The sequence below is a fragment of the Ascaphus truei genome, chromosome 3, assembly GCF_040206685.1.
Source record: "Ascaphus truei isolate aAscTru1 chromosome 3, aAscTru1.hap1, whole genome shotgun sequence".
NCBI classification, from domain to species: Eukaryota; Metazoa; Chordata; class Amphibia; order Anura; family Ascaphidae; genus Ascaphus; species Ascaphus truei.
The window spans coordinates 18050562-18075761 of record NC_134485.1 but is presented as its reverse complement, the minus strand read 5'-3'; the positions used below and the strand labels follow the sequence as shown (position 1 = coordinate 18075761).

At 42.5% G+C, this 25200-nt stretch overlaps 1 protein-coding gene across 1 annotated transcript in view; it reads left to right on the top strand.

Annotated features, from left to right (window-relative positions):
• Nucleotides 1-24737, top strand: part of LOC142491307 (uncharacterized) — a 53919-nt gene extending 29182 nt beyond the window's left edge. Inside the window, exons 7-11 of the mRNA XM_075593673.1 lie at nucleotides 1082-1219; nucleotides 8224-8304; nucleotides 14243-14355; nucleotides 16378-16576; nucleotides 19000-24737. Coding sequence (XP_075449788.1) covers nucleotides 1082-1219; nucleotides 8224-8304; nucleotides 14243-14355; nucleotides 16378-16576; nucleotides 19000-19205 — 737 coding nt within the window. The 3' untranslated portion in view covers nucleotides 19206-24737. The remainder of the gene's footprint in view (nucleotides 1-1081; nucleotides 1220-8223; nucleotides 8305-14242; nucleotides 14356-16377; nucleotides 16577-18999) is intronic.
• The last annotated feature ends 463 nt before the right edge of the window (nucleotides 24738-25200 follow it).

Genomic DNA, 25200 nt, shown 5'->3' with positions numbered 1-25200 from the left:
CATTACACTGGCAGAATATGCACTACAGAGAAGTTTTTCTTCTTTTTCTCAGAGTACATCTCTTGTCTTCAATCACCCACCGTTACTCTAAATGAATGTAACAAGAGCGTGATTATTACTTCTTTTGATGTCATTGTAATTGAAATTAAATTGCATAAACAGTGATGACAGAATAATACAACTTTTAAAGAGCACTAAACAGGTTTATGTTCGCATTGTAAGAATATTAGGAACAGCCTGGCAGCTGAAACTGTTCGGAAATAGATTGAGGGGAAAGGGGGTTATGTGCAAAGTATAAACTGGAGCCAACGTAGAATAAATAAATAAATAAATAAATAAATACATTGCTTGAAATGATGCTGTCAAGTAGAAATGGGGAAAAAAAATGTTTTGCAGATTTCGAGCCACCTTGGATCGGCCGGTTCTTTTGGTCCGCGGATCAGTCTCAGTAAGGGCGAGCTGCCTTTTTCGGATTTTTTTTCTATCACTGACAATCCACATGGCGGCTTAATAGTCAGCGGTCAGAGAGGTGGCAAATTAATTTTTTTGCTCATTAAAAATTAAGAGTTTTTACCTAGGAATGTTTTTTACCCAGTGGTTTCAGTGATTTAAAACAGTGGTAATGTGTTATACAAATATTATACATGTACAGTATTTAGTATCCGTAAAATGCCATGGTGACTGCATTTTAGTAATAGATAGAATATTTATCCTTAGAAAGCAGAAAGAGAGAGAGAATTCCAAAAAGAAAATATTTTTTCTTGAAACTGACTATTGGTTCCACTTTCGGTCAATAAAAAGTAGTTGTAATCTGGGATTAAAAAGTGAAAGAGTAGTGGTACTATTTGCTGCCTTATACCAACACACTTCAGCCACTGTTTTTACCAAGAGGTTTTAACTGGCCTACACAGCAGCATAAACTTCTCACGTAGCGCGTTTACCGTCAGGAGGCAAAACCAAGGCCTTTTTTTTGTTAAATTCAGTGCAAACTTGAAAAATAATAAAAAACACGTCAATAGATAGTCATACAGTATGTATTTAGACACACACATATTAACTTACTAATTTACAATCTTTGCAGATATAAACGAGTGTGATTCCAATAGCGACACATGTTCAGCGTTGGCGGTGTGCAATAACACCGTAGGAAGTTATGAGTGCCAGTGTTACCCGGGTGTGCAAGATAGTGACACTTCTAATCCCGGGCGGCAATGTGTCGGTAAGTATTGATGCAAGTCACAAGGAGGGCAAATAATGCGTCGAGGAGTTTGTAACAGGTACAGATCTGGACACGGAAAAGTTAATGCTTGCGTCACTGGAAGCTTTCACAAAAGTACTCAATGTTCACTGTGTATAGAAGCTTTTAATATATTTACTGTACATTGTGTATAAGAGGAGGAAGGAGGTGGAGCGCGTCGGCACGGCAGTGTTTTGTGTTTGTGCTTCTGTAGAATATAGATTCTGGCATGGAAACAACAGTGACAAATACCTGAAGACTGCATATATGAATATATTCCTCCCAGACCACATGGTAATGCCATTTGGTTCAGTTTCTGACTGGCTGAAACATTTTGCTCGTCTAGGAATAGGTAGTAAAGCTATACATTGTAAGGGAGTTGGATGTAGCCATGTAGCTTTTCATACAAGTGCTGTGATTAGATTAATCAGATCAAAAATCTAATCCAATTAAAAACTTTACAAAAGCAGATTTGGCAAAGCCAAGAAGAAGCCAGATAGATGTTACTGTCCCTGGGAATGTTTAATGTATCATAAAACATGCATGTATGTAAATCTTTATTTATATAGCGTCCACAATGTACTCAGGGCGTTTCAAAAGAGACATTACAGTACAGGAAATTATAGTACAATAAGTGCAATCAAAATCAAACAATAGGAAATCCCTGCCCCGGAGAGCTTGCAATCTAAGGCTGCGAACCCGCTGCGGCCGGCGGCGTGCGCGGCCACGGGCCACCAGCCCCTTTCCTCCAGTCTGAATGTCCCCGCTGGCTCCTTCAGACATGGCTGGCTGCGCGCTGTGACGCGTCAGGCGGCCGATGCTGGAAGCTTCTTGTGATCAGAAGCGCTGACGCGTCACGTGGTGCAGCAGTCAGCCAATGAGGATGGGAAGGAGGCGGCTACGGGGAGGGAGGCGGCCACCCTGTCTGTGCAGCCGTGCATAGCGCCCCCCCCTCCTCTGGTGCCCGTTTCGCAGGCTGCCCCTGCTCAGGGGGGGGGGGGAGAGGAGGGGTGCTCCGGGAGGGAGGGAGCGGAGGGGGGCTCCGGAGGGGGGGAGAGGGACCGACAGGGGGAGAGGGACCGACAGGGGGAGAGGGACCGACAGGGGGGAGAGGGACCGACAGGGGGAAGAGGGACCGACAGGGGGAAAGGGACCGACAGGGGGAGAGGTACCGACAGGGGGAGAGGGACCAACAGGGGGGAGAGGGACCGACAGGGGGAGAGGGACCGACAGGGGGGAGAGGGACCGACAGGGGGAGAGGGACCGACAGGGGAGAGAGGGACGGACAGGGGGAGAGGGACCGACAGGGGGGAGAGGGACCGACAGGGGGGAGAGGGACCGACAGGGGGGAGAGGGACCGACAGGGGGGAGAGGAACCGACAGGGGTGAGAGGGACCGACAGGGGGAGAGGGACCGACAGGGGAGAGAGGGACCGACATGGGGAGAGGGACCGACAGGGGGGAGAGGGACCGACAGGGGGAGAGGGACCGACAGGGGGAGAGGGACCGACAGGGGAGAGATGGACCAACAGGTTGGGGGGGGGGAACAGCACGAGAGCCTCCCGCTCAAACCACGCCCCCGCTCAAACCACGCCCCCGCTCAAACCACGCCCCCAGCTCCCGCTCCCTACAGACCGCAGGGAGCGGTCAATTGCAGGGGCTGAGGGCTGCTGTGGAGCTGAGGGGCGGCTGAGGGGCGGCTGAGGGGCTGCAGCGCTGTGCGGCTGTGTGATGGTCCCGCCCCTTCACGTCATGGCCGTGCCCCCCCCACCTGTTTTGGCCACGCCCCGCTCCCGCCCCCCTCCCGCTCCGGATCCCGGCTCCCTACAGACCGCATATCGCGGTCTGTGCCTGTCAGCGCACCGCCTGTCTGCAATGCGGGTGCGCTGACTGAGGGAGCGGGGCCTTAGCCTAAGTGGTATGTTGGGAGACTAACAGAGACAGCAGGTGAGGGAATAAGTGTAGTAGGTGGCAGTGCTTGGTCACAATGGCTGGTAGGAGCGACTGCAGATGTGGGACAGCAGCCATGAGTAGCTATTGAAATGCTTTATTTAGGAGGTGAGTTTTAAGGTTTAACTTAAAGGTGGGAAGACGTGTTTGGCCCATACTGAGTGTGAGGGAGTTTCACAGGTAAAGGGCAGTGAGGGAAAAGGGTTTAAGGTGAGAGAGACCAGTAGCAATGAAAGGGGTGGAGAGGAGACAGTTATGGATGAAGGAGTGAATGAGATGAGCTGGGGCATAATGAATGATCAAACCTGATATGTAGGGAGGGGCAGATAAGTGGACAACCTTAATGGTATTTGACTGAGCCACCTGTGCTGAAGCAGGGATCCCCTGAAAAACCAACCTGTTAGTGGCCCTTGAGGACTGGAGTTGCCTACCCCTGCTTAAAGCTATTCAATAATGCGCTGTGATTAGCCCCGAAAAATCTCCTTATAGAACACGAACAATACAGATTCTAAAATGAAAGACACGATGCTCCTTCTAAATGCACAGTACTGTACCTTTACAGAAGCTCTGCTTGACTTTTAAACACAATACAGTAGCATAATTGCTAGTAATTATAAGTTATTAAAGACTTTTAATGTTGCAGCGAAACTTTAGGAAACCGTGCATTAGAAGTGCAGTAAATTACTGCTCTGAAGTCTGGATTATAAGGTTTATTTTTAAGTGCAGAAAAACCCCTAGGCCCCTACTTACACATTCAGAAGCTGTCAAGTGTTTTGCTCTATCATTTTTTTTAGTAACGTTTGAATCTGATGGATTTGTGCAAGAATGCACGTGTCCAACCTGTGCAAAAATAGCATGTGTCCAACCTGTGCAAAAATAGCATGTGTCCAACCTGTGCAAAAATAGCATGTGTCCAACCTGTGCAAAAATAGCATGTGTCCAACCTGTGCAAAAATAGCATGTGTCCAACCTGTGCAAAAATAGCATGTGTCCAACCTGTGCAAAAATAGCATGTGTCCAACCTGTGCAAAAATAGCATGTGTCCAACCTGTGCAAAAATAGCATGTGTCCAACCTGTGCAAAAATAGCATGTGTCCAACCTGTGCAAAAATAGCATGTGTCCAACCTGTGCAAAAATAGCATGTGTCCAACCTGTGCAAAAATAGCGTGTGTCCAACCTGTGCAAAAATAGCATGTGTCCAACCTGTGCAAAAATAGCATGTGTGGGAGATTTCTGATGACTGAATAGTCAAAATGTAAAAATAAATACAGGCAGACGAAAGCAACAGGTGCGGCAAACCAATATCTTCTCACAGCTTAAACAGGAGCACCTGTAGTCACGCCCAGTCACCTTTTTAACACAGGTGCATGTTGGCAACTATTACAACATAAAATGTAGTGTGTATATGGTATATGGCAGGCCTGCACAACTCCAGTCTTCGAGGGCCGCAAATAGGCCACGTTTTCAGGATGTACTTACTTCAGCACAGCTGGCTCAATTAGTGGCTCAGTCATACTGAGCCACTAATTGAGCCAGCAGTGTTGAAGTAGGGATATCCTGAAAACCTGGCCTGTTTGCGGCCCTCGAAGACTGGAGTTGTGCAGGCCTGGTATATGGCATATGGTATATGGTATATGGCAATTGGTATGTGACATAATCACTATAAAACGGCAGCTTTAAAAGACAGGGGTTTGAAAATCTTGTGCTTTTATGCTTAAACAAAGTATACGACTTGAAAGGGGCAATTATCCGCCCGACGACCAAAGTGTACACATGGCAGTGACATGTTTGCGGGGGTTACATCTGGACGGCTGATGCTGCTCCCCCCTACAAGTATTTTTAAATGTTTTAAAAAGTTAGTTGGTAAACATGGTAAACGGAGGAGACATGGGAGGGATTTCATTTCCTCTTTGGCGACTGTATCTGATGTTCCGCTGGGGAGACCCATAATACATGACACATCCTCCTAAAACAAGAAGGGGCTGGAACCCCAGAGGTCTTAATCCCAAAAAATCTGTGTGGATTAAAATTCTTCTTTATTGTATGAAGACCTCTGCAGTGCTGGCTCCTTCTTGCTGTAGGAGGATGTCTCCTGTATTATGGGTCTCCTCAGCAGGGGATGATCTCTGGAGTGTCGGCTCCTTCTTGCTGTAGGAGGATGTCTCCTGTATTATGGGTCTCCTCAGCAGGGGATGATCTCTGGAGTGTCGGCTCCTTCTTGCTGTAGGAGGATGTCTACTGTATTATGGGTCTCCCCAGCGGGGGATGATCTTTGCAGTTCCGGCTCCTTCTTGCTGTAGGAGGATGTCTCTGGTATTATGGGTCTCCCCAGCGGGGGATGATCTCTGGAGTGTCGGCTCCTTCTTGCTGTAGGAGGATGTCTCCTGTATTATGGGTCTCCCCAGCGGGGATGATCTCTGGTGCCGGCTCCTTCTTGTTGTAGAAGGATGTCTCCTGTATTATTGCTCACCCCAGCAGGGGATGATCTCTGCAGTGCCGCTCCTTCCTGTTGTAGGAGGATGTCTCCTGTATTATGGGTCTCCCCAGCGGGGGATGATCTCTGGAGTGCCGACTCCTTCTTGTTGTAGGAGGATGTCTCCTGTATTATGGGTCTCCCCAGCGGGGGATGATCTCTGGAGTGCCGACTCCTTCTTGTTGTAGGAGGATGTCTCCTGTATTATGGGTCTCCCCAGCGGGGGATGATCTCTGCAGTTCCGGCTCCTTCTTGTTGTAGGAGGATGTCTCCTGTATTATGGGTCTCCCCAGCGGGGGATGATCTCAAGTGCCGACTCCTTTTTGTTGTAGGAGGATTCTCCTGTATTATGGGTCTCCCCAGCGGGGGATGATCTCTGGAGTGCCGGCTCCTTCTTGCTGTAGGAGGTTGTCTCCTGTATTATGGATCTCCCCAGCGGGGGATGATCTCAAGTGCCGACTCCTTTTTGTTGTAGGAGGATTCTCCTGTATTATGGGTCTCCCCAGCGAGGGATTATCTCTGGAGTGCCGGCTCCTTCCTGTTGTAGGAGGATGTCTCTGGTATTATGGGTCTCCCCAGCGGGGGATGATCTCTGGAGTGCCGGCTCCTTCCTGTTGTAGGAGGATGTCTCCGGTATTATGGGTCTCCCCAGTGGGGAATGATCTCTCGAGTGCCGCTCCTTCCTGTTGTAGGAGGATGTCTCCTGTATTATAAGTCTCCCCAGCGGGGGATGATCTCTGGTGCCGGCTCCTTCTTGTTGTAGGAGGATGTCTCCGGTATTATGGGTCTCCCCAGCAGGGGATGATCTCTGCAGTGCCGCTCCTTCCTGTTGTAGGAGGATGTCTCCTGTATTATGGGTCTCCCCAGCGAGGGATGATCTCTGCAGTGCCGGCTCCTTCCGGTTGTAGGAGGATGTCTCCTGTATTATGGGTCTCCCCAGTGGGGAATGATCTCTCGAGTGCCGCTCCTTCCTGTTGTAGGAGGATGTCTCCTGTATTATAAGTCTCCCCAGCGGGGGATGATCTCTGGGCACCTGAGGCAGTTACATAAATCCAGTCAGTGCACCTCACTTCTTTCTACAGGGAGTTAAACATGTGAGACCTTATTTGCTCTCAGATAAGAAAATGGTGAGCTAAGAGTATAAAAAACACCGACAAATCGCCATACAGAAGGCCGTAAGAAATGCAATTCATTTTCACAGAAACAAAAGCCGCAGAATATTTGCTTTTAGCGCGGTTATTTACGTGGCATTTCACCGCTAACCCATACGTTTTGTTAAGAGTATTCTTGATGTATTGTCACATGCAGCACTATTGTGCCCCTCCTAAAACTGGCACTGGGCATAACTCGGAGTGCCCCCTATTGTCACCACTCACAATTCTCCAAACGGATCCCATTGTTTTTCTTTCACAAAGCTTTGCGCACCAAAATAAACATGTCTCCTGGCATTGGTGGGATAGCACAATGTTATCGTGAACGTGAATGGAGAGTCACATAGAAAATACCTGGCTGTATTTTTTAATTGTAATTGTCGAATGCACAAAGCGTTCTCTAATTTACCTCGTGAAACTAAAGAGGTCTCATCAGGTCTCGTCATGGTGTGTCATGGTCCTTTGTTGTAGATGCCTTTGTTTGCCAGCTGTGTACCTTATCCATGTGAAATGGGCAAGTCACAGAACTTCCCAAGTGCTGTCTTTAACCCTTAGGGTGCCCTGATTACATTCAACATATGTCATATTAATTGCTTATTCTCTAGGGCAGGGGTTGTCAACTCCAGTCCTCAAGATCCCCCAACAGGTCAGGTTTTAAGGGTATCCCAGCTTCAGCACAGGGGGCTCAATCAGTGGCTCAGTGGAAGACTGGGTTTTAAACATCTTAGGACTTTTGCATTTGGTTTTGTAACTAAAGGTTTTGATTTCAAACCCCCGGTTTTGCCCATCGTCAGCATAAATAGACACATTTTTTTGCTGCGGGTTGGTATTGAGAGTGAAACAAGGGAATGGGAGTAATAAGATTTGGTTTAGGGAAACAGCCCCAGGAAGATGACCAAAATAAGAACTGCTGAGATGACCCTCAGTGGGTTAGTTAGAGGCAGATATAATATACAATGAGTGAACAGAACTACAGGAAATCTAAAGCAGACCAGAGGCTTTAAGTCGATGCTGAGTGTCAAAGAAATAAAAAAGAAGGATATAGTTCCAGCTAATGCAGAATCCTTACCTTATGGGACAACAGATCTTCCTCACCCTTCAAAGTCTGTGCCCTCCAGGCTACCCTTTGGTGGGTGAAGTTTAGTATTTTGGTTCGTGGAGATTGGTGTATTGAAGAATCATTGCTCCTGTTTATTTAAGAATTGTATTATTTTTTGGTAGTAAAATTCCCTGGCTACCTACAGTATTATTTGTTCTTGAAAGTTCTTGCCCTCTTGCTGCCCTGCCCATGAACCTCTTACCCATTTACCCTGAGAGAAGCACTGGACTTGCCAGAAATACTAATTGTCTCTGCAAACTGACTGGTAATTCATTGAAGTGTCAACACGTGGATGTTATTTTTTTTTTTACAGATCCAGTTGGATGTTTTAACAGCAGTACATTTTGTTCCCAAAGTACCTCCTGTACCGACTCCAAAAACTTTATATGTTCAAGTAAGTCTACAAATCTTTTTTTTAATTGCAATTCACAGTGTTTTTTCTTGTATGTTTATCACAAATATAACAAGAGTGATTAACATTAGTGTGATTTTTAATGTCTGATAAATGTGTTATTACTGTATATAAATGATGTATCTACAGTATGTTCTGAGCACTTTGGTTGGACACTTGTCTTGGGACTGGGTCAAGGAACTTGGTAATCAGGCTGCTTACATTTGGTGCAGATTTACAGTATGTCACATTATGCATCATGTAATGTATTTATTAGGGCTCCCGAAAAGGGAAGCTGGCATACACAGGACAACATTGCAGCAATCTACCTTGATATGTTTACACTATGAAAATACGGTCTTTGCATAAAGGAGAATTTAAAACAATGTTTGTTCCATTCTTGCTCTGTGTGTACCAGCGTGCCCTTTGGTGAATGTCAATTGGAGGAGTTATGTGCTAAATGCATTACAGTGGAATGCAATAAATGCTATTGTAACCCTCCTTACCCGGCTCTAAAGACGGTCACATTAGACTAGGTATATACAATGGCAGTGCTCAGTCTCTCAGGCCTATGCAGGGTGCTGGCTAGGTGCAGGCTGGGCGTGAATGAACGATAGGAAAAAAATGGGCAGCAAGAATTTTTCTAAAACTATAAGGTGCTTTATTTGACAGCTGTCTAAAACACTCCACAGGTAGACATACAGGGTACTTACCAGAAACTTGTAGCAAACAATACTTTCTATACTTGGATAGTTCCCATTCAGGGGAGGTTCTTAGCTTAGTGGCCAGTTGGAAAGGAGGGAGTGGAAACTGTAAAGTGAAAATTCGTATATAAAAAGTTAGATTTGGTGTAAAACAATGTGTCAATGCATAGAAATAGTGCAATAATCAAAATGGTGTTACAATAACAAAAATCAAGTCCATGAGCAGCCTAAAAAGTCTCACTGGTTTTCTCTGGAAACCAGATCTAATAGTGGAAAGCAAAAAGACTTCTATGGCGCACATATATCTGCATATATCCTGCTAGCATTGAATGCAGTTTTTAAAAACCAGTCACGGCAAAGCGGATTGGAACAACTGAGTGGATTTCCAAGAAAGTCGTTTGGAAAGGGTTTGATCTCATTTAATCATTGTCCTAGCGCCATAGAAGCCTTTTTCCTTCCAGGGTGTGGAAACTGCTTGCAGGGTAACTAAGATGCAAATGAGAACCCACTAGATGGGCATGTTCAGAATCATGTGAGGGATGCGTATGGGTAACCCTATGAGGACAGTGGTGGTGAGGATACGGTTGGGGCAACCCTAAGAGACCAAGACAGTTGTCATCTCTCTCCCACAAACTTGGGTTTCACGTTCCTTTAATATTTGCACGTTTCCAACTGAAAATAAAGGATGACAGGACACCTTAATACACATGACTATCCACACAAACTTATTTATAGGACACACAGTGAGGACCCAAGTCAGAACTTTTTTCTAGAACATAAGGGGCGGCTTTATATACCCTTACATCTACATCATAGATATAAGGGTAAGGTAACCGGAGTGAACCCACACAGATAACCCCTTAAGGCAATCAACTGTTTACATAAACTAGTAGTCCTCCCAGAGGGGGGTCTACACTATTGTTTGCACCAGTTTTCCCAACGTTTAACAGCGGAAGACTTTCATTTTTGTCCCCAAGGTAGGGATATTTCAAGACATTTCTAGAACAAAACTGATGCAATAACATAGATTTCACCTTGCTTCTCAGCAACCATATACCAAGGGGATTTGGCAAGTGAAATAGGAGTAGTTTGGAGACAGTTACATGTTGTACATATTATAATTATATACATTAGATTTTTTGTGCCACACTTTTCATCTTTGAATAGTGTCAAAAAATCTGCGGGGGGAAATTCCCTGGCAAATCATCTGCATCAAATGTGTGTCAATTATTTATGTCATCTGATGCAAATGCAAACAGTAACGTACACTGCAGCTTTTCTATACACTTTCTGTACTTTTATAAACGACTACACAATGCATAATACATTATTAAGACATAGCAAATTGCTTTCATTTATTCAGTGCTGGAGGCTGGCATTTTTTTAATTGTTTTTGGAATAGAATTGGTATATTTACGAGTGGCGGTACCAATGCAGAGACCAGATAAATGTAATTATGTGTGACTAGTGTTAACACAATGTTTTCAGCATCGCTATAGCGGGTATTTCTTTATTTTGTCCTGTTGCAGTACCCTGTGATTAATTGAATTTAGAGAGTGGTTACTTGGAGAAAAAAAGAGGAACTAGTGAAAAGTGTGAAGAAGCACACGTTATAATGGCAGGTAGAGATGAATCGCCCATTATGATAACCGCTAAAGCTTTAGAAGTTCACAGATAACTCTATTTCTCCCATGACTTTAGGCACATATGTTCATTTGTATGCAGCCAGCCCAAAATATTGTGTTATACATTTCCCACCAAAACACGTTAGCGGTTGTAATAACAGGCACTTCATCTGCGTTAATGCATCTCATAAACAGAAGAATAGAATTGCTGTAAGTTGTAACACATACGTAAGAACTCTTCATAGATACAATTACAGTGTTCAAAGATTTTGAAACCTCATTGGTCCTTTCTTCAAGTGTACTGTCAGTACATCTATGACAAACTAAAATGTTTGTCCCATGAAACATATCACAACCTACAAAAAATCTTAAAGTCTGGTAGCAAAACGGGGATATACTATGTCAGAAAACAGTACTAGGCTTATGAAAGGTCACTGGTCTCTTCTTCAAGTCACTTGGACTAAATTGAGAGTTCTTCAGAGAAGAAAATTATAGCGTGCAGAGCTTTGAAATCTAACAGATCTCTTTTTTTAAATGTGCATTGTACACCATCAACAGGTATCACAAACTACTACACATCTTGTTTTTGGATAGATTTGGATAGAAGGTATCACAAGATTTGTGTAAAGCAGATGTGGTGCCTATATTTTAAAATGGGGCTAGATCACAACCAGTGAATTACAGACCTGTAAGTCTGATATAAATAGCAGGGAATCTACTTGAAGGTTTCTAATGGATAATATTCAAGAATACCTATTGGCTAACAACATTATTAGTAATAGTCAGCACAGATTAATGACGAATATGTCATGCCAAACTAACCTTATTAGTGTCTTTGAGGTGGTAAGTAGGCATTGAAACCAGGGCAATCCAGTCGATGTGGTCTACTTTGATTTTGCAAAGGCTTTTGATACAGTGCCACACAAGGTAAACAAAATAAAAGGAAATTGGTCCAGGTTAAAATATTTTCACCTGGAATGAAAACTGGTTGAAGGACAGACAACAGAGAGTTGTTATAAATGGAACCTTTTCAGGTTGGGCTAAAGTTGGGAGTGGATACCTCCGGGATCGGTACCGGGATTACTGCTTTGTAACTTATTTATTAATGACTTTGAGGTTGGCATAGAGAGGAAAGTCTCCATCTTTGTTGAAGACACTACATTGTGTAAGGTAGTAGAATCAGAGCAGGATGTAACTAATCTATGGAAGGAGTTGGATAGACTGGAAACTTAAGCAGGTAAATGGCAGGTGTAGTTTAATACAGATACATGTAAGGTTATGCATTTGGAAAACAAGAATAAGAAGGATGAATAGAAACTATGGCCCGGATACATCAAAACGCTGTTAAAGTGGAGTTAATATCACAGTAATGCAATTTTAAGATGGTACAGATGTAGACAGACTTACTGTTGCTGTGGAGCAAAATGCAGACATCCACGGCCCGAACGTGTCCCGATCGTGGCTCCCCAGCACATCCCCAAGGACAGTAAGAGACCTTGGGATTTAAACGCATGGGAGATACCGGCACACCATAACGGGGCCTGTATCTCAAGAACCAGGCTTCCCCGGACCTGAAATCAACGCGGTTCAGCTCCGGAGACCCCCTGCTCATCTACCCTAGTAATAAAAAGTATATTAAAAAAGCTTCATTACCTTAGCAGCTAGCTGCTACGGCAATGAAGGGGTTAAACATCAATAGCCTGTTTCTTGGGGCAGAGGGTGTGGATGAAGGGGTAGTAAACCCAGGGTGGTGGTCAGGCCTGCCTGGAAGGATGCGAGAGGAGTTAACCCCTTCACTACCATAGCGTTTGGAACAGCTATGGTAATGAAGGGGTTAACCAGTCCTGCTTTCCCGGAAGGCCCAATCACACACCCTTGGGGCTACTACCCCTTCACCCAATACCTCTACCCCCAAGAAACAATAATAAACACAACAATGCCCATTATAAAAATCAAACATTAGGCGGCCAACATAAATAAAGTAAATACACCTTTCTACTTACCCCTGCTATCATGAAGGGCACCCTCGTCAGCATACTCCAGGCCCATGTCCTCCGATGCCAGAGACAATACAAGAAAAAATACAATCTAATGGCACCTAACCCCTTAATCACCATAGCGGTTAATAACCGCTATGGTAATTAAGGGGTTAACCCACCCGCTACCCACCCGGGAGGCCTAACTACTCACCCCGGGACCTCTATACCCACCCTGTACCCATTGAATGGCACAGTGGTATATCATACCCATATAATATGGGCATGATAAGCCACTATATCACTCAATGGTCAACCTAATAAAAATAATTAAGTCCAAAAATACACAATAATCAAAGAAATACACAAGCACCTAATCACGCCAACAATAAAAGAACTAAAAAGCCTCAACTACACATCAATTACATTAATCTATCACTAAAACAGCAACATAATTTCAATTACTGTATGTTATTCCAAAAACATAATACAAATAAATAAATATCTATCCAACCAATCAAATAAATAAAACCAGTAGCCAACAATTCAATGAATTAATTTCAACCAGTAGCCAACAAAACAAATAATACATTTAAAAAACTCTAACCAATCCTAAACTGCACTAAAAACAAGCCATCCAAATTCAAAACAATTTAATCCAAACAATAAACAGAAATCGAAAAAATAACAATCAATAGAAAACAAGCATTTGCCAAAAAATGCATTGGCTGGCACTGTACAGAGTCAGATGGTACAGCTCCAATCCAATTGATTGCTGTATCATGTGCCCGCCTCTTTTTATAGCAGGTGCTCAATGTCAGGCAGTAACTGCAAAGGCTAATAGGAAATTATCTTACACAAAATCGTGTATGGATGGAAGGGAAATCGGCATAATTTTGTCATTGTAGAAATTCTAAGTAAGACCACACCTTGAATGTGGAGTACAGTTTGGCACACCACTCTATTAAAAAGACATTATGGAACTTGAAGTGCAGAGAAGAGCCACCACATTGATAAAAGGGATGGACCATCTAACTTATGAGGAAAGGCTAGCTAAAATGTACAGTATTTGTTTACATTATAAAATAGGTATGGAAGAGGGGATATAACTGTTAAAAAATATATTCAGGGTAGCACAAGGAACTTTCAAGGGAACTATTCATCCCAAGGTCAGTACACATGTCATGAGGTCTTCACTTGAGATTGAAGAAAAAGGAGATTTCACCAGCAACAAAGGAAAGGGTTCGTTATAGTAAGGGCAGAATAAAAAGGTGATACTACCCATGGAGACTGTGCTGGCAGATTCTGTCCAATATATATCTTTAAGAAAAGGTTACACGTCTTTTTAAAAAGCAAAAGTATACAGGAATATACCAAAAAAGCAAACACACTGTAGGAAAAAAGTAAAAGGGTGAAATCTTATTGCCATTACTGAAGTCAGGATTTTTGACTTCAGTAATGGCAATAAAATTTCACCCTCAGGACATCATTGCATAATATTTCACTGTTTTTTTGTTTCCCTTCCTCTGCATCAATATATACTGTAAATACCAATGTAGGATACGTATCTCCATCGTCTAAATATAATATCGACTTTATAACAATGTAACTGCAGCCAACGTATTCTATTTTCCAGGTAAACAAGCATTCCCTTGTAATATTTTGTTTAGAAACTGGATCTTTACTTCTGACCTATACAACTATTCCAGTCAAAGATACGAAAAACTGTCCAAGAAATTAACAGTTGACGTAAGTAAATGAATAATCTGTGGCTTTTTCAGTCTTCTGACAAAAATATAGATTGCACACATCCCAGTGCTATGTTTGCAGAAAAAAATGCACCTGTATATATTGTTTTCAATGTTTGAGCTTCATTAATATTGATGAGTGAAACTTTCTCTCACGTTTGAGAGACTGGCAAATATTAGACTTTCGCTGTTGGCAAATATATTGCAAAATTGTCAACAATCACAAATGTTTATTTGTTGTCTTTCTGAGCGAGAGATAGAAATCAAAACTCTAACTCTAACTCAAATCCCTGTCTCCTTATTTACCACTGACACCAGTCACCCTACTTAAGTGGTTGCAAGACGACTTCTTAAAATAGGGGTCCGAGCATTGGTGAAAACTTGGGAGAATATGCAAAATTCCTAAAAACAAAAGTTTTAGTGACCTGAACAGTCACACATCTTTATTCTTTAATAGCAAGTGTTAGTGATCTGAATACGGGTACACAATCACACTTTGTCATTGTTAGACTTCTAAATATCTTTATGGAAGCTGCTGGCAATTTCTTAAGGTTCATGAAAATAAACATTTTGAGGACTAAGAAAAGACAACAAGTAAGGCCCTTATTCAATAGGCTATGATATCGCTTTCAGGGTTAGAGAAGATGTTACCCGTGTTCAGTTAAATGGAGCTGTCATGTGACTTCGCAAAAATTGAATACATTTCTTCCTAAATGCAGCACGAATAAAATAATACATTTTATTCAACAAAGGATCCCACTGAAAACAATGGATTTTCTTTCTTTGATAAATTTTTCCCTTATTGTTGTAGTCTCAGTTTTGTAGACAATATAATCTGATAAGAGAATCCCTCTAAGTATTGTAAAACAGTATTGTATTTCTCATGAAGAGAAAGGCATGGAGGCCAACCCAAAATATAGGGCAATACACAGACTGATGAAATTACTGTATACTGTATATAATTTTCACTGCACTCCTCATTGCATTACTTTAACCAATATATTTAGTATGTAAAGAGGTTGGGGTGCAAATAATAACTCAAATTGTTTTCAGCTGTACAGTAGTGCAGTTTTAACACCAATTTTAATGCAGTTTTGCAGCTAAGAAATCTGGATAAATAAACCCCTCTGTGTTGATATATTACACTCTGACCTTACAATGCTGCTTTATTTTCTTACTGGACATATACAAATGTGTAGGAGCTGACTTAGAACCGCAGATGTATATTTTCCATCAAATATACATAAGCTCCTAACATAAGCATTGCATGTTGTTTAGAGTTAGGCTTTTGGGCCTACATTCTTTCTATGCATACACTTACTGTAGGTCTTTGGACAAAAGCTGTTAACCAAGTATATAAAAGGTCAGGGAAATTCCCTCGACTCTCAAAAATGTCAACCTTTGAAAATGAACCCCTCTACATTCCTACAGGCCCCTTGTAAAGCTCCTTGGGAAGTGGGAAAAGTCCCTGTGAAAATCCCTGCTGCATGACATTGAACACCATGGCAGATTGCACCAGACAAAGCTGTAATTTCAGTCTGATCACTGTCCTCACCTGGGAGGAGGGGCATTTAAATAGTCAGGGTGTGAGAAGCAAAGGATTCTGGGAGAGCAAATAGAAACCATGAAGCAGCCCTGACACAGGAGCAATCCTTAAAAGTAAACTCTGTATATTAGATTTCAATAATTGTGTCTGTACTTGCATTTCTTGACTGCATTTTCATATAAGGGCCCCTATTTAATATACCGTGAAAGCTCTCAAGTCTCTTTTGCAGAAAAGCTTTGAGTACCATTCAGATGAGTGAATCTCAGAGTTCCCGATATGAAGAATCACACTGAACAGGGACTGAAGGGTTTCGCTCAGAATCTAGTTTGGGCGGGATAGCATCTTCAAATATGGAAATAGACATTACAAGAGAAGTGGTTACAGGACATGGCTGTGTGTTTTCACCTGATTGAGTAGCACTATGCTTCCAACCCCTTCATTTTAACCTCTGCTCATGCTATTTTTCCCAATGTTCAGCTGGCAAAGGTAATGAGAACCAAACTGCAAATCAACAGCTTTGACATTGTCATGGTGGGCTTCAGGCCGGGAAGCGTGAGCGCATATTTCATGTCTCTGCTACAATCATCCGAGCCTCTTGACGCAAACAAGCTGCAGACAATTCTTCTAGAAGCAGTGAAGGCCTCGCTGGACAATGATACTGTAATCACTGTGCAATGTAAGTACAATTAGAATTACTTCTTTGCTTCCAGGCACAATTTCATAGCTGTAGGAAGCCTGTGAGAAAGGAGGGAGATATTACAGCTTGCGATACAGCACATCAGGATATCAACATGACACGGGGCAAATATTTTCCAGGAACAATGGATTCCTTCAGGTGTGCAAAGACTTCCGTTGGGCAGAATGACAGTGTAATGCGAGTTGGAGATTTTAAAACCATAGTACACCCTTTTGCGAATATTTTAGAAAGATGTGTGTTTAAAGCATCTCATTCTAAAAATATTGTATTTTAAGGCTACTCATGTCAGTAACCAATAACTATATACTGTATGGTATTGTTTTTTTCATAAATGAGCTGCACTGTCTGCAACCGTACCTGTATTGTGTATTCACACTATATGTGTATGTGTAATGTGCATATAATGTGGTAAGGATTCTTGTTAATGTAGAGGCACAACTGGCTAAATGTTATCATACACATTTGAATGTGTTATGATCTAATGGGTTTGTAGGTGATGCCACAGTACTGTACATCATTGAACATTTGCATTGATCCCGGACTTTGACTCACAGTATTGGGCCATAAAACTTTAGTACCTTGATTCATGTCATAGTACTCCCCTTGTTCAAGCTCGGATTCACTGTGCCCAATGTCCCTGTCACCTGCCAACCGGAACACTCCGTCTTGGCTGAGTGTAGAGCTCAGATGCTCCTCCATTGGAGTCAGATGCAGATATTGGGGAGGCCTCCTCCCATCTTGTACTCATGCCGATGGCTCTCAGCCTCCTTCTCTTTGACCAGAGAAGCTTTGATACCGTTCTCTGTAGACCTTTCAGCAACTCCAGTGGTGGAGACTACATGGCCTATCTCCTTCCACATCTGGGCATTAGCTGTGCTTTTTGCTTTGGCTGTACATAGGAGAAGAAATGTGGAGACACTGTTACTATAGGTTCCTGTAGGTGTGCAGAATTAAATGTTTAAGGAGTGGAAATGTGTTAACTATTGTAACGTGTGTCCATATGTGTGTTACAGAATGTGTGAGTATCTGTGTCGCACACAGCAACAAGAGGGGACGAGGGGGGTTACAGCCCCCTCCCCATTAGTATATTTAATAATGGGGGCCTTCCTAAAAAGTGTTAAATAGTTGTGACCACCCCGAGCTACAGCGTGTATGTATTTGACATATAAATGAGTGTGAAAATGTATGCTACATTTTATTGCTTACATTTCTTTATACAGTACGTCCTTCTTAATTGGGACACTGTACTTCTATTATTGGTGTTCTTACAAGTTAAGTGACCAAACAGCCGATCATACCGCCGCACAGTCTGATCCACCAGGACTTAGTTTCCTCAGCAGAAAAAACACATGTTGAGCTCCCAGTCCAGACGCCGCGTGCGTGCAAGTGGGGCCGTATCAGCTGCTGGAGTTCGAAACTCTGAGGCTTCGGAGGAGTGCTGATCTCTTTCTCTTCCTGACAACTCCGCCCAGATCCCTGTTGCTGCTCCTGATCCCTTGAGCCCCTGCTGGAATCCCCTACCTCTAACCGAACACTAGGCCTCCTGACCTCCCCCACATCTCCACTCCGCTGACACATTCACGCTCCTCTCATGCCCACTCCCACTCCTCCCCTTCATGTCACTCACTCCCCCAAACACACACACAAAAAAAGAGAATTAAAATAAAAATTTGAATTCAAAGACACACTGACAAGACAAGAAAATATAAGAACAGAAGACAACTCACTCAGAAATTGCTACTAACGCACACTATCACAAATGCCAAGACTCACTCCCAACAGCACTGACACACACTGTCCAAAATGGCCACGTAATATATTGTGTATGGTGCTTTGTCTCGCAGGAGTATTACACACCGCTTCAAAACAAACCAAAAAAAAACCACACCGATTGGTTGTTAAATGAAGCAATATGATTTTTTTTTAAAGATGCTGTTTAGAAGATGCGGTTTGCAATAGAGAATGTTTTATTTCCCTCACATTGCAATGACAACATCGGAGCTACTAGACTAGGCCCCGTAGAATACATTCTCATATTCCTATATTCCTCAAGGGTTGAGGAAAGGTGTTTAAAACAGCTTGGAATAAATACAATGGAGATATAGACAGGGGGAAGCCATGGATCAAATGAGGTGTGAGAATTACAGCATGGAAAATGTGTAATTACCTTGACCAAGTGGCTCTTATTTGCCACTAATTTCTGTTTTCTTATGGTTCTTTAAGTGCTTTGACCCTTAGTAGAATCTAACAACTAAAATATTCCAGTATTATATTGCGTCATTAATCCTAATGCACTTTCAGTTGTTTTTCACCGGTTTTCGTTAGAAACCCAAAGTTGACAATTGTAACCTGATTTTTTTTCTTCCCTTTCATTCATTCTTTTACACATTTTTCATTTACAGCAATACCCACCGACTCCAACACTACACCGAATATTGACAACTATGGATGGAGGATCGCCACCATTGTCATTGCAGTGCTTCTCGGGGCTGCCCTGCTTGCAGTTGTAGTCGTAACAGTCGTGTGTCTCTACACAAGGAAGAAAACTGGCAAATATTTACCAAGTACCAGTGAAAACATAGGGAAATTCTCTTACACAAATTTATGATAGATGTTCCTAATAGAGTATATTTAGTATAGCTTGTGGTTCATTCGAGTAGAAATATTGTTATAAGATTTTGAACTTGTTAAAAAGTGGGGGGGAAAAAAGGTTAATTATCTCTTTAAGTGACATGCGAGATGTGCATTATTTCTCCACACTGTATGAAACATAACTGTCCATAGGAAAAGTATAACCAACTGTAATATTAAGAAAGGTTTTGCAAACTCAGATATAGAAAGAGAGCAAGAGCAGCAAGTAGATAGCTGTTTGGCAATGCTCTCGGGAGCAGATAAGATTAGGTTATCATTTTTGGTATCATTTGTTATCATAATTAATATCCGTGTTTCCCGTAATGTACAAGTAGAACCAGTTAACAACCTGCAACAGAGCATACAGGGGGTAATATATAGTCAGTAACAAGGACTCAGACTGAAAGATTAGACATGGGGTGCTCAACTCCAGTCCTCAAGAAGACTGAGCCACCTGTGCTGAAGATGGGATATCCGTAAAACTTGACCTATCGGGGGGTCTTGAGGACTGGAATTGAGCACAACTGGATTAGACCAATCCCCCGCGTATACAAGAGCAGTCCTTTCATCTTTTGCCCTTGCACTTTGATACAAGTAGCCAGATAATGTGCACAGCCTAACAAACAAAGCTGTGTAAATTAGGTTATGGATACAAATGAAGCAAGCAAAGTGCTATATTTATGAACACCACATGCATAAAATATCCTCGGTATCCTTTCAGTCACTATAATTAACACTCCCCATGCTACTCACCACAAGTGCAAATTACACATACAAAAGGATGGAAAGCTTTTCATATAAATATATTAGAGCACTCGTATTCTATATGCAGCCCCCCTGCTAGGGACTACTAGTAGTTAAGGGGTTAAGGACCCTAGAGGGTTAACTGTGTGGGTCACACAGAGTAACTCCTTTCCCCATCATTGTATACAGGATGACTTGCAGAAAGGATAGCCAGGGAAATTATACAGTATGCTGTATATATATATACACTACTGTACATACTGTATATATATACACAAGTGCCCCCTAGTGTTCTAAAATCCGGTTTCGCAGGAGTGGCAGTTGGAGAGGGCCTTTGTAAATTATGTATATAGGTTTGAGTGTATAGTTATGTGTAGATGTAGTAAGGATGTCCTGTCACCTTTATTGTTTTCAGTTAAGGGATGGGCACTTTACAGATAGAGCCCATAATAATGAACAAAGATTGTTCTCTGCCCAGTAGAGGAGCAGGCAAGTGCTTAGCAGGCAGACTACGGCGCATAGTTGGATCGGGTCCCAGGAGAAAGTCCCTAGTCCCCAATCCAATAAGTATAGATGAGGGAGATGGGGCACAGAGTGGTGGGATACTGGTCCCTGAAGATAGAGTATACCCCCATCGACAGGTCCTCAGTAAACTCCCGATCTGTTAAGTATAGATGAAGAATGCCGTCCACAGTAAATGGATATTGATCACCGAGAACAGTGTGTCCCCCAATCAGGGTCCACCAGATATATGGGCATTGAGAAGCTACTGTACACAGGAAATTGCCAATCTAACATTACTAAAGGACACAAGTATACTTACCTCCACAGCTGATGAGTGAGAGCTACCAAGGCGAATGAATCCTAATGAAGCCTAAGTACCTCCTTAGTGTAGGAGAGGAGAGCTACCAAGGGAAGAAGCACATAGTAACTATATTGTTTGACACCAGTTAATGCCATTATGAGGCTTGCTCTTGTATGTGAATTAAACTCTTGGTTTGTGCTATAAAAGTTCCTGGCACCCCTTTAATTCTAACATCGGCATATCTACACTGTACCTGCACGGATCCAGCACCCTGCAAAGGTATGAAACACTGAGCACAGCCTTGTAAATAGTCTATCTTGATGTAAACTCCATAAGAGCCGGGAAAGGACATTATGTGTATGTGTCATGTTTTGGAGACTGTACATTTTGTGCACCAGAAGCTGAGAATGTGTCACGCTAAAAAAGTTTTTGCTGAATTATAGTGGGCCAACAATTCCCGCTGAAGAAGATTCTGCCAAAGTAAATGGGATTGCTATTTCCTGCCATTGAAGCTAAATTGCAAAATCCATGTGTCAGAGACTGTCGGTTACATACTGTGTGTGCACCAGAAGGTAACGTTTGCAATGCTCAAGGCTTGATGATTGCGTTGCATAAAGTTTCCCACTAGGAAAAACAGTTTTGCAAAAACGGAATATGGTTAAATCAATGTGAAGCGCCTCGGCATAAAATTGGCACGAAAGCATGGCCACGCCTGTTCTGGACTGTTCTATGATAATCATGGTAAAAGGGCCAGACCTGCCCCTAAGAGTCTCGTTAGGGGAGGGACTAATGTTGCTAAATTAACAGCATGTTTGGGTAAGTGTGATAAGAAGACACACCCCACTGAGTGCTCTAAACCAGACTGTTTGTTTTCTCCATGTGAATGTGCCGTGTTCTTTCTGTATTTATTTCATGCTCTTAAATACTCTAACAAACTACCTCAGTTCAGTGAGCGGCTGTTGTACCCCCTGTGACAGTTACACATTCCAAAGTCCATGGCGGGGTGTTTGTGATATCTGTTCCGGGCTGTGTGCCCCATCTGTGGGCGCCCTGGAAGAGAATTGTCACCCACTGCAAAGTATGATGAATTTGGCACTTGCTATGTGCAGAGTTCAAAGTTTGGGGACTTAGAGAATGTCCCTAATGATTTTTCTCACGGAGTAGTAGGAGTTCCAGTGAGACAGAGCTGATATGGAGCTGCCTCCACCGTACTGCCGGTGGCATGTGCCTGCAGAGGGATGAAGAGCAACCCAGAAGTTTACAGCAAGGGGGACAGGAGCATGAGCTCCATGATGTCCCCTAAAGAGGAACAAGTTACAGAAGCTGCTCCAATAAAAGAACCTAAAGAAGCAATGGCACCGGAGGTGAATGATAACATCCCAGCGGTTCCGTCCCCAACAGAACTCAGCGACAAGTGCCGCCTAAAAGGCTCGGAACATACAGCTCCAAGCCATTTTTGAGAATGTCATGGCCAGTAAGCCCTGTGCAGCGCAGTTGAGGGTTTGCTACTGTATGATGTGGATGCTAAGCTCGAGTGCGGTGATAATGGAAAACACAGACCTGCCCATATGGTGGACCTTGGATCCACCATTGCTTTGTCCGATCTGAATGGCATGGTGGTGAAGTAATCACCAGAAATCGAGATGTCCACAGTGTCTGCTGCAAGGAGGGGTAAAATTGGTGGGAGAGTCCGTTAACTCCTCAAGAAGAGGAAGAAGCAGTAGCCTCTGGGCAAGGAGAACTACATACAGTTCTACCTTTCACATTTAGCAACAAAATACCCATACTGGCCAATGGATAAAAAAAACTCCCATCAGAAAGATTTATGTTTCATACAGTAGACTTGATGCTCGTTGAGTGACTTATCTTCGGGAGCAAGCACTGTACTGTAGGAAATTGAGGCATCTTTCATCTAATTATGAAGGAGTTTCATTAACAAGAAGGGAAAGTTGGCCATTATCAATGTACTCAGTCGAATTTTAAAACACTTCCCCCCTAGAGTTATTGGTGTTGGAATAATACTGTAGGGTTATTTAGCAAAACCTTCTATCTATTCCTAACACAGTTATAGAATGGATTAAGTTTATGTCAATAGTTGCACTATGGGATGCCTGGAATTACTCATAAAATGTATGCATTACATACTATATTGATGTTTATCCGTTTTATCCCCTTAGAAAACAGGATTCTTTAAAACATTGTTGTAAGCAGAATATAACATTGCTACTATATGAAATGATGAGCCTGTAATTCTCTTTTTATCTATAACCCCCTGCTATGAGAGTTTAACATTCAGACACAATAGCAATTAATGAGAATCTTAAATACTGTATAAATTAGTCTCAAATTCTATATATTTTTTATGGTGTACTTAAATATTACATGTTGATTCCTTAAAAGGAGGACTAAACGGCACAGACACATTTTATGTATATATTAATATCGTCTATTTTTATTTTTGCACTTTAATATGACGCTCTCTCATTTTCTGTAGTAGTGAGCTTAAGTGATTTCTCCGTTATGTTAACTTATCTTACTGTAGTATGTTGTTTAGCATGTACTGTAGTCAGTATGTATATTGCAACAATGCTAAATCAAAACGTAAATGAGACCCAATCCCTCTAATCAATATAGTGAGAAGTGGCATAGTGCAGTTAAAATACACTGGCTTCCGATTACTCGAATGGATGTTACTGTATAAAACTGCACATTACTCCTCTTTTCCAAAGTTTGCACTATACAGGCATACCCCGCTTTAAGGACGCTCACTTTAAGTACACTCGCGAGTAAGTACATATCGCCCAATAGGCAAATGGCAGCTCGCGCATGCGCCTGTCAGCACGTCCTGAACAGCAATACCGGCTCCTTACAAGCGGGGAGACTATAGAGCCTGTTACAAATGCGTTATTTACATCAGTTATGCACGTATATGACGATTGCAGTACAGTACATGCATCGATAAGTGGGAAAAGGTAGTGCTTCAATTTAAGTACATTTTCGCTTTACATACATGCTCCGGTCCCATTGCGTACGTTAATGCGGGGTATGCCTGTACTGAGTAGGAGCCAATGCTCTTTTCTAGGACTTTTATATTCATTCATAGTATATCAATACATTGCATTAACTACTCTCTCTTTTGGTGGCCATCTCAACCATCATTGTGTTAATAAGCATAAAGTAAGGGTTGCTGTCCAGTTCATGGTTTCTAGATTTAAAGGGCAAAGCTCTAGAAAAGGGGTGGGGGGCAACTCCAGTCCTCAAGGGCCACCTGCAGGTCAGGTTTTAAGGATATCCCTGCTTCAGCACAAGTGGCTCAATCAGTGGTTTAGTCATTGACTGAGCCACCAATTGATCTGACCTGATTAAAACCTGAGCAGTTGGTGGCCCTTGAGGACTGGAGTTGGCCGGCCCTGTTGTAGAATAATGCGATCTTTCTGTAACATATTGGGAAACATTAAGCAGAACTCTTCAGTAATTGTTACCAAACATAGTTGCCCCATAGTAACAGGGATGTCATAACTAGTTAGAACTATTACTTTGGTTTGGGAGGAGCAGATGAGGGTTTTTAAAAAAAAATGTAAAGCTATTATTTATTTCCGTCTCACGGGTGCAAAGCACTGGGCAAAAACTGGGCAAGAAGAGACTCTTTTCCCTCTTGAGTCTATTTGCATGTATGGAGGTACTTTGCTTCACAAATGACCCAATGCAGATATTATAAGACACGCTCTGGTACCAAAAGACACCTTATGAGCCATTTACTGTAAGCGCCAGGAGGTGTCTTATGGAACTGCACAGCTTAGTAAATATGGGCCTGAATACTCTATCTTTAGATGTATAAGGGAAGCTACAGGAATGTCTGGGTAATATGTTAAATAGATCATGGGAAATATTACTTTGCATACAGTATGTTTAGAATGTTATTATGAATGGATGCAATAAACAACGTATTTTTGGTAATAAGTGTGGTTTATTTCAGTAAGGTTTTCAACAAAATGAAACCAGCTATTCTGGTTCAAATATGTAATTACAGGCGCTCCGGAGACAATGATGTTATTAAAATAAAATAAAAGCCGCGCGATCGCCTGTTAGCGTTGCGCAGGCAGAGTGACTGACTTTGTCTGCTCTCCCTGCGCGTCTTTTCCAGACTGACACACACACACACAAACACACACACACAAAATAGATAGTAAGCTTCACGGGGCAGGGACTTGTGCCAGCAAAATGTCTCTGTAAACCGCCATGTAAATCTAGAACATGCTATTATTATATATACAGTATATTGTGGCAGGGCGGCCTCGCGGCATTGTCAGTAAGAGTCCAACACGGTGTTAGGCTTTAACTGCAGTGGTTTTATTGGTCCACAATAATACAACGAACCTATCAGAATATGTGGATCAATACCTCCAACCTATGGCTACCTCCT